Here is a 15,339-nt window from a genome sequence, read left to right as displayed (position 1 = left end):
CGTTAAACAGTATTTGTTACTTTTTTTGCTGGTTTTTACGTCACCAATAAATCCACCAGTAAATACCAATTTAGAAAATACTATTTCATCGCTCTACTATCTCAGGAGCTGAGGTTAATTTTAACCAACGTGTCGGTAGGTAAATCTTCTACCGTTCGCAAGGTAAATAAAATAAAATAAAATATATAAAACTACTTATCCTTTTTGTACTTTCTTTGCCGCTCTTCAGAATAATTTATCAAATACTTTTTTTTTATAATTTGACACTTGTTGGAGTTTGAGTTGAATACATGGTAAAAAAAGATGTGTGGTAAAAAGTGGTTGATTTAATTTTATACGCGGATTATCAAGCTCCTTAAAGCAATTTTCCAAAAATTCTTTTGGTTATAATTGAAAATAAAGATTAAATGAAAATATGCAAAAATATGAGCAATTATTGTACCAGAAGATTATTGTACCTGTGAAGTTTGCATTGAAGCTAAATAAACTAGGCAGCCATATGTAGCAGTACCTGAGTAGAGGAAAGCAAAAAGAATTTTGGAAATAATATCCTCTTATATATGTGGTTTAATAACACCCAGTACATACGATGGCAAGAAGTATCTCACAACATTCATTGATCATTATTCTCATTTTTGTATGTGTTTCTTATTGGAAAGAAAAAGTGAAGCTATTCAAACCTTTAAAGAATATATTTCTTTAGTAGGGCTAAAAGTTTGGTGCTAAAATTGAGAAATTAAGGTGTAATAATGGGGGTGAATATACATCAATTGCTTTTTTTGTAAAAATAAGGGGATAAGAATACAGTATTCAGTTCCTTATAATCCTGAACAAAATGGGGTCAAGATGCTTAATTTTGTATACGAAATCCTTATCGGGTGAAGCCATTAGAGATTGTTTGTCCAGTAGAAATATGGTACCCTCAAAAACCACATTTGGGAAAAATTAAACTTTTTGAGTGTAGATCATATAATTTAATTCCTAAAGAAATGAGAAAATTTAAATTAGACACTTACTGTGAAAAACTGATTATGATTGGCTATTCAGATAAGGGATATAGATTATGAAATGAGAGTGAAAAGAAACTTGTGCATGAAAGGAATGTTGTTTCTGATGTGCAGATGTTAAATGACTGTAAGAAGGAAATAGATTTGTCTCAGGAGCCGATTAGAGACGAAGAAGAAGAAAGGGAAAACATAATACCAAGGAAACTGTCAATGAAAACAGAAAAAGGACTGAGAATGTAGACCGAGATTTAGAACAAGAAAGTAACAGTAATAATAGTGACAAAGGAACATGAAAGATGAAGATGTACAAGAAACAGGCAAATGCGAAATTATTTACAAGATTATGACATAAATACCAATTTTTACACTGATGCACATTTTGCAGCTCTTTCTATGGGATGTTGATGTCCCATAGAAAGAGACATGGAAATTAGTGAAAATGTCTATAGATAAAGAGTTAAATGCTTTAAAGGAAAACACGACGGGAATTAGTACTGTATCCTAGAAATGAAAAGATTATAGTTTTAAAGTGGGTTTTTCGAAAAAAATAACTAGATAGTAAATTAGAAAAGAAGGCAAGGCTAGTAGCTCGAGGGTATCAGCAGGATTCCTTATCAGAAGATTCCTTGCAAGGATTGTAACCTTGAGGGTATTACTACTTTATATATTGGGTATAATTCAAATGTAATGCAAATGGATGTAAAGCCAGCATTTTTGAATGGAAATTATATGTAAACATCCAAATGTAGTATGCATTGCATGGTTTGAGGGAAAGTCCTGTGAAAAAATGTTGGAATTTATTATTGAATGAAACTTTAATTAAATTTGGATTTTAAAGGTCAGAGAAAGATCCATGTCTTTATTTTTCTTGATTATAATATATATAACACTTGATTTATATTAATCCATGTTGATGACTTGATAATATTTTCAAGTAACATTGATCCATTAAATGTCTTGGAAACTAAATTTCTCAGGCTTTCAAAATGAAGAAGTTAAACAATCAAAATATTGTATTTTTAGGTTTAAAAATTAAAAGTTGTTGAAAAAAAAAAAAAGTTTGTGACAATATTTTTATTACACAAAAGAAAAGTATTACCTCCGCTTAATTTTCATTCTTGAAAACTGAGTGAAATTCCTATGCAACCAAAGTTAAAATGTCAAAAATCAAACTCATGAAAAGTTGGAAAATATACCTTACGAAGAATTAATTGGATGCTTAATGTATATCATCTGGTTTTGCAGTAAAAATGAATGAACATTTTATTTGTTGAAAAACAAAGAAACAAAAAATTGTGGCTTTATCAAGTGCAGAATCAGAATATTTTGCTTTTTCATTTTGCGTTAGTGAATGATGTGACTAATTTTGCAGTTTATCTCGGAAATTTGAAACATTTTGTTCTATTTTCCAGGTATTTAAAGATTTTTGTAATATAACGGACCTAGTGCCCTAATGTACCAGGCGCCACTGATAATGAATGTTCACAAGGTAAAAAAGTTAAAGAATAGAATAAGATTTGCGAATCTTCTACTTTCAAGAATTGCAGATAAATAAAAACTGATTTATTTTAAGAAACATTGACAAAACAATACCTATTTTTAAATTTATTCCGTGTTTTCGCCACTCACTGTACAAATTTGACACTAACCTGCACGGATTCCGTTGAAAATCACCCTCCGAATCGGCGGCGCAGTGGTACATCGAACAGTTGACCAGCGGCAAACAGGACAACCATTGGACGATCGATCGCACCGTATCAGGGGCGTACTTGCAGGAACCTTTTTCGTTTTCTTCTCGAGTGAAAGGCTAAAAATAAGTTATTAATTACAAAAAATAAACTTAACCGTACGCATGAGAAAACAAAGAAATAATAGAGGAAAAACCCTTATTATTCTAGATAAAATAAACACAAAAAATTAACACTAATATTATCATAATAAGTTGGAATAAGGAAGTTTTTGCAGAGAAACCGGTCCACAAATGGCTTTCTAGGAGTTAAATCAGGTGATTTTTCAGACACTTTAATAAAAGAGATCAATTTTTAAGTTACCAGTGGTTTTAATAAATTCTGCCTACGTTTAAAACTTCATTTTCTCTTTCTATTTTTGTATTGATTTTATTAGTTCTACAATTTTAGTTCTTTTGATTTTTTTTACAGCCTTTTAAATAAGGTAGTAATACACTATTTGTACAATAAAGCAATTTGTATTTAAATATTTCTTTGTCATCACACAGAGCTGTCTCTGCCGACTTCCCTGCCTGATACGCATACTCTTGCTCATTAAGTGAGTGTCCCTTATATAGGCCATTTTTTCATTTAAAATGATATTAAGTTGATGAATATGAATATATACCCAATATCATGCAAGAATAGGAATTGGGTACGGATCCATATGCTTCTTTTTATGACCTCCCTAAAGCATTTGATTGTGTCTCTCATGGAATGCGTACACAGAAATTAAAACTATACCACCTGGATGTTAAAGTTGTGAGATTATTTGTGTCATACGTCCACGGTCGCAGTCAATATATTGTTTTTTTGAACAGTGTTAACTGACAGAAACATAAATCTTTGTGCTGTCCTGGGTCCTCTGCTATTCCTCATCAACATAAATTATCTTTCAAATGTTCAATATTTAAATTCTAGCCTTTTTGCAGATGATGACTTTTCCTAAATACATTGAAGACCGGCAAATTAAACTTCAGATTCATTCAGATTAGTCATGCACAGAAAATCTTTAAGCTTCAATGAAGATGTATCAGGTCTATGGTTGGCCTGAGGTATAGAGATTATTGTAGGCAGTGGTTCAGACACGTTCATGTACTTATATTTCCTTGCGCCTACATCTATCAATATTCAATTTATATTGTTAATAACATCTTCCAGTTTAGAAGTTATTCAGGCTCTCCAAAACCAGTGTTATTCCATTCCATATAAAAAATCTTGAAGCAGACATTTAAAAAAAATATATATATTTGGTTAATAGTGATTTTTATTCTTTTGATGAATACTAGGCAAATAGTTTTAATTTTCTTTGAATGATGATTTTAAATGAAACTAACTCTATACAAATATACATTTTTAGATTACCTGCATTTATTTTCTGATTCTGTATTAAGGTTTGTATTCTTTAGGCGTTCTGTTTATTATATTTTGTTTGGATTGGGCTTAGATTTTAATATGTAATAACTTAATTTTCTACTTTCTTATAGATATTTTATATTATGACACACGACACATTGACCTGTGCAAACACATATTGTTTAGTATATTAATAAATATTTGATGCAGCTCTATTCTCTGCATGCTCTAAAGATTGGCATTGCATAGGGGTGCCAGTAGGGAAGCTTCACCTTTTCGGACCATCATAATATTTACTATTTACTTAAATAATGTATATAATATTTACTCGGTCTTTCGATAGCATGGTAAGAATTCTTACACATTCCTTGGTATTGTATACCTGGAGATTTTCTTGTTATTTATGATGTGCAGTATATACATATTGGCGACATTGTTTACTAATTAGCTGAAAACTACTTCATATCTTGTTATAAACCCTATAAAATATCACTAAGAATACTGTGAGTTAAAGGACTTGAGCTAGTAAAGATAACATTTAAATAGATAGTTCCATAAATACACGCTTAGATACGTGGATATGTCACGTTGAACTCGGAAGTGAAAACGGTTGGTTTAAATAATAAAATGTAATCAGTGATTCGTATTGCATTAACTATTGTCAAATTATAATAATAAAAAATCCTAATATTGCAACAGAGTCATTAAAAAACTATTCGTGTTACCGAAAACATTGTAATAAGTATAGCAGAGGGTTCAAAAAAAGAACCTAGTGAAATATAAGTTTGTTGATGTATTTGAATTAAAATGTGATAAATTATAAAATGTAAAAAATTAAATTAACCGATGAGTAATCTTTTTATATAAAAGTTATCGGTAAGTTATAGGATTGAAATCCATTCAGCGACCACTTGGTAGTTAGTCTCATAGTTAATTAATTCATTGGCCAAAAAAATGGAATTGTCTGTTTTTGACTCATTAAGAACATAAATTCACGAGTAGTAGTCTTGAAAATGATTCATCAATAACTCGAAACGTAGATATAAAAACGTGTCCTAACCTCATTGCAATGTCGACATATACAGTGCTGCGGTCTCTTAACTATAGGCTTGAACACTTCCGATAACGGTTGGGGATGCGGCGGAGGAGGCGGCGAAGCCTTCTTCAAGGCAGTCGGGGATTCCCACGTGGGGGGCAGCGGCGGCTGTTGGCTCAGCGGATTCTCTACGTAAAAGTACTCGTGCCTCGGCTGCAGTTGGACGTATTCCGGTGCGCCTAAACAAGTACCATTTTAACATATGCACGTCCAACATTCCTATCAAAGTCAACATTTAATATACAATAAATTATTTCACAGGGAGTGCAATTTTCCTCAAAAAAAAATTTGAATAAATCCTGATCTTTTGGTGACCAAGCACAGATTGCTTAACTATCCTAACTTTTGACCTGTAACGGCCGTGTGCACCACTGTCCCCTTTGAGTCCCCCTGAGTAACCCTTGTTACTCAAATTAATTTTTTTTTTATTTTGTATTTTGACAATCTTTTATAAGTAAATTCTTTCACTTCTGGTAAATCATTCCACAATTGTATCCCTATGTATCCAAAATATTTTGGAAAAGCTGTACTGCGATGTTGAGTACCATGTATTTATTAACAACTCTTGTGTTATGCTGGTGTAAAAATGGATGAAATAACGCTGCAAGGTATACGGATTGTCCGGTTTTTAAGACTCTATGTAAAAGAGTATAAAAAATAATCTACGGTAAGTCGGACTAAGAATTAATTACAAACACCAAAAAATAGCAATTGCTTGTAAAGTGACAGAAACAATAATTAGGAATTTAGGAATTAGGAATAATGATAAAATAATCTAACACAAAATTATTATATCCATTTCTCACAGACGCCTCATGCCTGTAAGGGGTATGCCTCAATGCAACAGTTCAACTCTTTCTATTTGGAACAAAATAAATCAGCAGTCTGTGAGTCAACAAGTAAAGTTATTGGGGATAACAAAAAAACCGAAAAAAATTCATTAGTTAAAATTTTAAGTTTAATCTTCGGTACCCCACAGTTGATTACATTATTCAGATCGTTATTTCCATATTTGGAGTTATTTATTATATGGTGTACATTATAGCTTGTGTCTCTCTTCTTTCACTTAATCTAGTAAACCTAAAGGATTCGAGCATTGATCTGTAGGACACCATGTAGGGATATGCATTGTTATTTCGATATCTGAAATCGATATTGGAAACAGCAGTTCATTATAACAACCAGTATAACAGAGGCATATTCTGCATGTGGTCAGAGAAAAACAAACCACCGAGAAGGGACAAAGCCGGGACCGATTTTTCTTGCGCATGTGCGAGCGATATTTGGTATACCTGTCTTATTGCCGGTCCCCTGCCAGCCGTCGGTTAGTCCGGTAATATTCGACGCCTAGTTTAGTCTAGTCAAGTGTTGCCTGAATTTTTCTCTGTCTTTATTTTTTGTATGTGTTGTCATTGTGCACTTTATTTCATTAAAAACTTTTATAATATGCCTTATACCTGTGCTTTTCGTGGATGTCATTCAAAGACAGGGTGTGGAAAACTATTAATTATGAACACCCTTGTGCACATTTTCCAAAAACCTTTATCTTAAAATTATTTATATTTATGAAAATATTTTACACCATTAAATATAATAAAATATAATAATAGGGTCTTAAAAACAAATAAAGATAAAAATGTTCGAAAACTAAAAATTTTGCGGAATGTATAAATGTACCTAGGTTTAATTTAATTATTGCCAATGTATTTTTGTGTTTCATTATACAATGGGCCAATATTATTTTCTCAAAAAATAAAAGTTTGTTTAGAAGATTTTTTGTTTTCCATTATTTATCCTAAATGGTAATTTTTATAGTTGGCACTATACCGGATGACACAGAAAAAAGGGAACACGCAATAACTTTTTTATTTTTCAAGATAAACAAATGAAATTTGGTATGTCAATAGAATGGTTATAAAAGCATATTTTGACGTATTCAATTGTTTTTGATCACTTCCGGTTGAACCGGAAATGACACGAACTTTCTTATTTTAAATGGGACACCCAGTTTATTTTTTCATACATTTGTTTATCTTGAAAAATAAAAAAGTTGTTGCGTGTTCCCTTTTTCCTGTGTCACTCGGTATAGTTTAGGTATACTTATAACTTAACTATACCAACAGTAAAATAATGTAATAGTTTTGATTTCAAATTCCCAATAAAATTTTTAATCCATTAATTGTCGTATTTCTCTCCGTGTACGGAACTATTAAATTGCCAAAACGATTTTTCTCCGTTACTTAATATGTAGCGCAGGTCATTTAAGCCCGCTCAAGGGCACCAAAATTGGACCCCAGAAAATCAACGGTAAATGCGGGTTTTGTCGCTTCTCGGTGGTTTGTTTTTCTCTGATGTGGTCTCACAAGCACGCTATATAGTTCTATTACAGTGTTTATATAAAAAATCTTACTATTGCATATCACAAAACCTAGAGCCCTATTATAAGCCTTGGTGGTTATAAATCTTATAGCAGTCATTAAACTTCTAATTCCCTTCAAAATGAACACCCAAATCCTTAACCTCAGTTTGCCTCTTAAGAACACTACCACCCAGGTAATAATCCTGAATTAAATAATTTATTTTTCGAGTATAACTTACTATCATACACTCCCTAATATTTAGTGAAATTTTATTGTCAATTAGCCATTTAAAAACATGATCAAGATCTCTTTGTAGCTGTATACAGTTATTTACATCAGACACTTGCCTAAATAATTTAAAATCATCAGCATAATTTTAAAATAAGCTTGAATGCTCTTGATTTACAGACAGTTTCAGAATTGAATTTCAGTACACATAGTATAGTTTTCTGGTTGCCCTATTCTGAAGAAGCCAAAAAGCGGAAATACGTGTCGGTAGGTACCACCTTTGCTTGTTTTGCTTCCCGTCTTACGGACTATTCCGATAAACATTTTCTTTTGCTATTTAACTCTCCCTGCTAGTGTGCATTCCTGAATTTGTAAAATATGGTTTTTTTAGTCAACAGAAATATAATTTAAATAAATTTATATGAACTGTTTAATCTAAGAATTTGACCTTTTTAAGAAGTAAAAGCAAAACTCCAAAATTTGGACAGCCTTTCTTTATATTATAATAAATTTAAAAAATGCATTCATAATGTCTTAGGAGAATACCGAGTATGACAAATTTGTAGTGCTTTAGTAAAATACAATAAGTTTAGTTTAGTAAAAACAAATACACAGATTGGTTTTCTATTAAATTTAAAATGGCAATGGATTCAGTTAATCGAAGTCTTTGGAAAAATCTTAAATAACCACGAAAACAATCCACTCGTTTAATATATTCTTCTAGGAATTCTGGAAAATACCACATGATATTCTTATTATTCTTATACATATTATTATTATTCTTCTTATTCTTATTATTTGTCTTCATCGAACAGCTATTATTCCGCTCCTGATCATCATAAATAAAAAAATAAAATAAGTATATCATTTTGAGGTTATAAATACTGAAGTGTTACTTAAACCAAAAAACATCCTGATAAGACTTGAAATAGTCTCAGATTAAGTGACACTTAAGCATTAAGTTTAGGCTCTGTAAATAAATTACTTACACTTACATGTCACTTAAGTTAAAGTTACCCTAAGTTTGAGTGGTACAAACGACCGTAAGGTACTACTTCTAAAAAGAGAATTTGCTGCAGAAAGGAACAAAAACCAAATTACTTCCTTTACATAGCTGGTTGAAATTCTTTTTTAAATTTTAACCTAATTCTCCAAAAAAAATTATCTGAATAAACCCTGACCTTTTGGTGGCTCGAACACAGGTTGTCTAGGTGGTTCGACAGGTTTATCCCTGCCAATGTAAGTTATCCTACTTTTCAACGGATCCGTCGTTCCGCTCTTACCGCTACTGTTCGAATCCGTGCTGCTCCTAGAGTCCTTCGGGTCCCTCGGCAAGTCCAGGGTCTACAAATCGGAAATTTAATTTAAATATTGCTGAAGCTCATATAACAAATTAACTCACCATAAACACTTCCTCGTCAGCTTCGTGTGGACATTTTGGTAGTGGTATTGAAGGCGATGTAGTGGTGAAACCTGGAAAATTCAGACGAATTGTTAGATTTGACTGGAACATTATGTTACATGTATTATGTTATATGCATTCTGCCATTGAATTCGACACCCAGGTAAATTTGAAACCGAGAAGAAATTAATGGTAAATTGGATAATGGTGGAATATTGAGTTGGGCTGAAATGCAGATCAGAAAGTGGTAGATCCTGGATATGCCACTAATGAATGGTGTTTTTATTGCTTTTTCCACGTCTAAGCAGAAGGGTTAAATGAATGGGCCTTGAGATGGAGTGGATATCCCCATTCAGAGGTAAAAATATAGAAACTGTCTTGTGAAGACATATTTTCCTATTTATGGGAACATTTCTACAATAGCCCAACGAGAAAAAAAATATACGCGCTTTATTAAGATAATTACACGCATTATAGGATGTATGCATACACACGCGTACGGATGCGTCATAATTAGAGCCGCATATATAAGAAATAATGACTATTATATACCTAATTATCCTGGGAACGAGCGTTTCTGGGAAACGGTGACTCCATGTCTTTGTTAAGAGAATAAAACGTTACATATCCATCATTATAAGGGGAACGGGGGGGTTTTCGGCATCTTTTTTGCAATTTAACCGGGCAATTACGTAAGCGTTTTACAGTATATTGAATTAATTAGTATAGGGGACTTTTGACCACCAAAACCGATGGAGTAGGATGTAAATAATTGTTGACTAAATCATTCGATATAATACAATTATACAATTATTGTTTTAGACAAATTAAAACAAAAATTGCTTTATTGTATAAAGAGCTCATTATGTTGTAAAAATTACAGTGTAGTGATTAAATAAAACAAATAAAACTATTTGAAAATCAAATATAAGTACAACAACCCTGGATGTACCGAGTTCTTTACGTTTTACTCTATGGTTTGGATGGTCAAAGTGTATATAACAAAATAAAGTGTAACTTACCATGTAGGAATCCCGTAGTAGGGAAAGCAATGAAAAAAGGCAGATAGAGCAAATAAGTCAATTTACTAATGACCTATATTTAAACCGACTAACTAATTAATTAATTATACGTTTTTGGATGGAATTTAAACGGGAAAGAGCCAATATTCAGACTTAACTTGTAAGTTATAAGTGGTTCAAACCAGCGTTTAATGTTAATCTAAGTATATGGTTTTTGAATGCAAGATATTACTTTTGCTACATTTTGCTGATTTTTATTCAGGGTAATTATGACATTATTGAAGTTTCTGAAACTTGGTTAAACTCAAATAATGCGAGTTTGAGAGAGAGGATTGATTCTTTATGCTAAAAATAACTTTCAGTTTTCTAGCTTGATCTTTGCACCAAATGAAATTTGTGATGAAATGTGGATTCAGCTCAAGTTTTTTTAATAGCATTTATATGGTTAGTGTTTATAATCCGCTCAAAGGTAGGGATGGGGACTTTTTGCTTGCCTTAAACTAGCTGATTTTCAACCTTTAGAGGTGATATTAATTTAAATCTTTGAAGCTTGGGTGATTTGGGTTTGTCTCTAATTTTTATAGTTTTATATAGTCTTTAAACCTACAAGTCATCACGTAACCTAATAGACTTAAAAAATCAACAGAATCTCTCTCAAGTGAATTGAAATTTTAATGCACTTATTAAGGATGTGGGTATTTCAGATCAATATTATAAATTCTTGCATATCAGATAGCTGTTTTCCTAACATTTGGAAAGTGTGGAAAACACATCCACTATTAAATAAACTAAAGTATTAGTGAGTACAATGACTTCGGGTTCAGGCTTTAGTTGCAAAACGGCACATTTAATAATTACTGATATTATTGAAGCTCCCGATTATGGCAAAGCAACTGCTCTAGTGTAGATTATAGCAAAGCGCTTGAAAGAATAAGTCATGGGTTACTTTATGCCATTTTAAGTTATGTTGGTTTTGACTTTGATGTAACTTCCTTAAATACAGAATTTGACAAATAGAAAACAGTACGTTAAAATAAGCAGCGGTGTAACATCTGTGGAATAATTGACATGTGGCGTACATTATGGCCAATTTTATTCGCCATCAATACCTATCTTATGTGATCTTACAACAGGCATTAAATATTGCAATGCTCACTTATATGCTGATGATATACAGCTACATTTATCACTTCTCCCTAAAGATTTCGTGTGAAAATTGTCGTACTGAAAATATCAATAATGATCTTGATAAGCTAAATAATTTTTCTTTAAAACATAATTTCCATACAAATAGATCCAAGTCGAATTTTTTGATTTTCGGAGAACACCGTGAGGTTTTACAGTGTAAAGGCAAATTCAGAGCAACTACCCCATTCTGATTATGCTCGAAAACTCGGACTCTACATTGATTCGTGTCTTAGATTTAAACAACCCATAAATAATTGTATTCAAGTGGCATATGCAAATTTAAATACTGTTTTTGCATAGACACCTTCTTTCTTCTTTACAAAAAAATTAATTAAGTAATGCCCTCGTATTGAGTCATAAGTCTGATAAAGATCCAATTCGGCGTGTACAAGTCATATTTCCGGTTTATATAAGGAATTCGTCGTCGTGATCTCCAAGTGTATTAGTAAAAAAGAAAAATCTACCAGATTTTGTGTGAACTATCTATGAATAAATGAAGCCATTCAAGGAAAGCTGCTATAAAATATATTAATCATAATATAAATTATATTATTCTACTCATTTCTAATGGGTTATTTTGATCAGAGGTACATCTTTGTTCATCACACCAGATACGAAGTAGTATTCTAGTTGGATCAAAAAACAGGGAATGTCTAAGGGTCAGCTATAAGTTGAAGCTAAACCAGATGAATTCAATTTTTAACAAAAATAAGGTAATCATAGATTCCTAATATTTATTTCGCCAGGTAAATCCAATGGTGAACTCAGATTTGAGCAAAACCCGCTAAATCCCTTTAAAAATCGAACTCAAAGTCAAATAAATCAAGCAAAACCAGATAAGTTCACAAAATAAAATTGCGATTAATATTTTTCTTGTTGTAGTGTTCGGAAAATAAAGAATAAACGTGTAACTATAACAGAAATTAGGTTTTTATTCGAATTCTTTATGGGGGAATGTAACTTTTAAAAAATCCATTATTTGTTTACTTTTTTTTGTACTAAAAAATAAACGTGTGAACATATACTTTTTTATTTTTTTTATAAGTAAGAAAATACAATATTATTTAGCTTAACACATTAGCGCCCAGCGATCTATTTATAGATCACAACATCAAACAGGTGTTACGACTATTATATTTTGAGATAACTTTAAAAATTGTTAAGGTAAGTTAAATTATGTATTATATTTCTATTAGGAGGGGTTCAATAAATGTAGCTAAATGGTTATTGTTGCATGTTCCTATTTTTTTTACTTTTTATAACACTGATTTTTATGGTGATCTATAAATAGATCGCTGGGATAAACAGAGATTTTTTTAAATTTAATTTCTAAAAAATACTTATAACTTATATTAGATATAAAAAAATGTTTTTCTGTAAGATTTTTTTTTTATTTCATATAAAAATGAGCAAACCTAATATATTTAAAAATCTAGAAGATGCAGTGCAGTACCTGTACTCAGAGCAAATAGATGCGGACATACTAGCGTTGCCACCCGATGTTGATGAGCTAACCGATGAGGAAGTATTTAACGATCAAGAAACTGGAATCCCTATCTTAGAAGATATTGCTGGTTATGTAGAAATACAGACAAATGAAGATGACGAAAGCGAGGAAGAAGATAACTTACCATTGGCACGTCTACTCCCTGAGAAAAAAAAGCAAAAATTGAAAAACCACAAAAACTTGAAACTAAATGGATCAAAACTGACTCTAAATATAATCTTCAAACAGCCGAACAGGATTTTTTACAAGCTGAGAATGATATGAAAGCCACATTGAAAGACTCCTCTGCGGTAAACACTTTTTCGATGATGAAATTTACAGCATGATAAGGGAACAAACCACTAACTATGCAGTTACCCAAAAGAATCGACATGGATTTACAATATCAAAAGATGATATAAGGATTTTTATTGGTTTTTTGATATTTAGTGGCTATCATACTTTACCCTCTGATGAAAGAGATTACTGGTCCGATGAAGACGATTTGGGCCAATCAATCGTGAAAAATGCTATGAGTAGAAATGCCTACTTGGAAATAAAATCATGTATTCATTTTGTCAACAATACTAAAGCTAAAGACAACACAAATGATAAATATTTTAAAATACGACCATTATTTGAAAAAGTTAATAATAATTTTAAAAAATTCGGAATTTTTCAAGGAAATCTGTCAATTGATGAAATGATTGTTAGGTATTATGGTCGGCACTCGTTAAAACAATTCATTAGAGCCAAGCCAATCCGTTTTGGCTATTAACTATGGGCAATGTGTGGCGAAGACAGATATTGCTTTTCTTTTTCACTTTATGTTATGCTGGAAAAGAAGAAAATCAACAAAAAGAGCCTTTGGGTACCAGGGTAGTTGTAGAAAAGCTATCAATTGTGGAAAATCCGAAAAGCTACTCCGTCTACTTCGATAATTTTTTTAGTAGTCATAGGCTATTTCACAAGCTAAAAGAATTTAAATTTAGAGCTACTGGCACGATAAGGGAAAATCGGAATGCCCAGTGCCCATTACAATCAACCAAGGAACTGGAAAAAATGCCTCGTGGATCATATGATTTTAGATTCGACATCGAAAATGAAATACTAATTGTTAAATGGAATGACAATAAGTGTGTTTCAATGGCCACTAATTTTGATCACGTAGAGCCAGTAGCCTCAGTTCCACGCTGGAATAGGAAGGAAAAAGCTTGCATGCCAGTTTCCCAACCTAGATTGATATACAACTACAATAAATACATGGGAGGAGTGGATCACCATGACATTGGCTGAGGCACCATGAGGCTTTTGGAGAAGCATAGCATTGCCATCCGAGGCAAAAAGTGGTACTGGTGTTTATTTACAAGGATGATAGATATGGCAGTAATAAATTGGTTGCAGCTTTACCGAAGAATCAATGGGAAGAAATCAATAAATTTAAAAGATTTTAGGCGCGAGACTGCAGTAACCTACCTCAAGCTTGGTCATGGACGAAGTATTATGAAAGGTAGACCCCTGAGCTTACCATCAACCTCCAAATCACGCGTACCTGATGAAGTTAGACTTGATGAAAAGGGGCATTTTTTAGAAAAGAGAACCAATCAAAGAAGATGCCAATACACTTCTTGTAAAAGTCGCCCACTTACTTACTGCAAAAAATGTAACATTACGCTTTGCACCACTTGTTTTGTAAAATATCACCGCAAAAATTAGATATTGTACAATTTTACAGTAATAAAAAACATATTTTTTTATAAAAAAAAACAATTATTTGCCCAGCGATCTATTTATAGATCATCTTTTTTTGAAACAACTAAAAAACAAAAAAATTTCTTTAATTTTTTTTGGCTAAAAATGATCCAAAATAACATGGCAAGGCTATTTTTTCAACGATTTTTAAAAAAAAAAATAATTTGGGCGTTAATGGGTTAAAAGAAATGCGAATAACATCATACCTACATTAAAACAATCACTTTTACATTATAAAATAAACTAAATATATCCAACTCAAGCAAAATCGGATAAATCAATTGTCTATTTAGCAATAATTCTTATAAGGATAACAAATAAGAACCAAAATATTTTCTACCAGGTCTATAACATCAAACCTTTTACGAACACTATAATTTATTTTGATATTAAGTTCACTGATGCTCTATTGGCACACTTTTTGTAAATATCTCGGAGTTTTAAAGCTAAATGACGATCAATGGAAGGTCAATAGAAGACAGTTTCAGGCTGCAAATTTCTTTCATTCAATCATATTCTACAACTCCTGGTGTATTTGACGAACATAAGAGAACAGAGGTTAAGAATTTATCAATGGGCGGATTTAAATATCATTAAAACAAAAATAACAAACTTTAACAGGTGACAATCTTTGCATTCATGCGGAATTTTGTTATGATTTTGTTTTTCTAGACTTTTTAATAATTCATGGAGTGCATTTATTTTTGGCATATTT

General features: G+C 31.8%; 2 protein-coding genes across 3 annotated transcripts in view; one reads left to right on the top strand and one right to left on the bottom strand.

The window, feature by feature from the left end:
- The window catches only part of LOC126734886 (tubulin polyglutamylase complex subunit 2), a 77,579-nt gene that overhangs the window by 20,934 nt on the left and 41,306 nt on the right, over positions 1 to 15,339 (top strand). The gene's annotated exons all lie outside the window — the stretch shown is intronic.
- The window catches only part of LOC126734885 (sprouty-related, EVH1 domain-containing protein 1), a 68,074-nt gene that overhangs the window by 13,671 nt on the left and 39,064 nt on the right, over positions 1 to 15,339 (bottom strand). For both annotated transcript variants that reach the window (XM_050438715.1, XM_050438714.1), the window contains exons 4-7: positions 9,177 to 9,247; positions 8,956 to 9,118; positions 5,151 to 5,365; positions 2,657 to 2,814 (exon numbers count right to left, since the gene is read on the bottom strand). In XM_050438715.1, the coding sequence (XP_050294672.1) occupies positions 2,657 to 2,814; positions 5,151 to 5,365; positions 8,956 to 9,118; positions 9,177 to 9,247 (607 nt within the window). The remainder of the gene's footprint in view (positions 1 to 2,656; positions 2,815 to 5,150; positions 5,366 to 8,955; positions 9,119 to 9,176; positions 9,248 to 15,339) is intronic.

This window comes from Anthonomus grandis, chromosome 4, assembly GCF_022605725.1.
Source record: "Anthonomus grandis grandis chromosome 4, icAntGran1.3, whole genome shotgun sequence".
NCBI classification, from domain to species: domain Eukaryota; kingdom Metazoa; phylum Arthropoda; class Insecta; order Coleoptera; family Curculionidae; genus Anthonomus; species Anthonomus grandis.
This window is presented reverse-complemented; position numbering and strand designations above follow the sequence as displayed.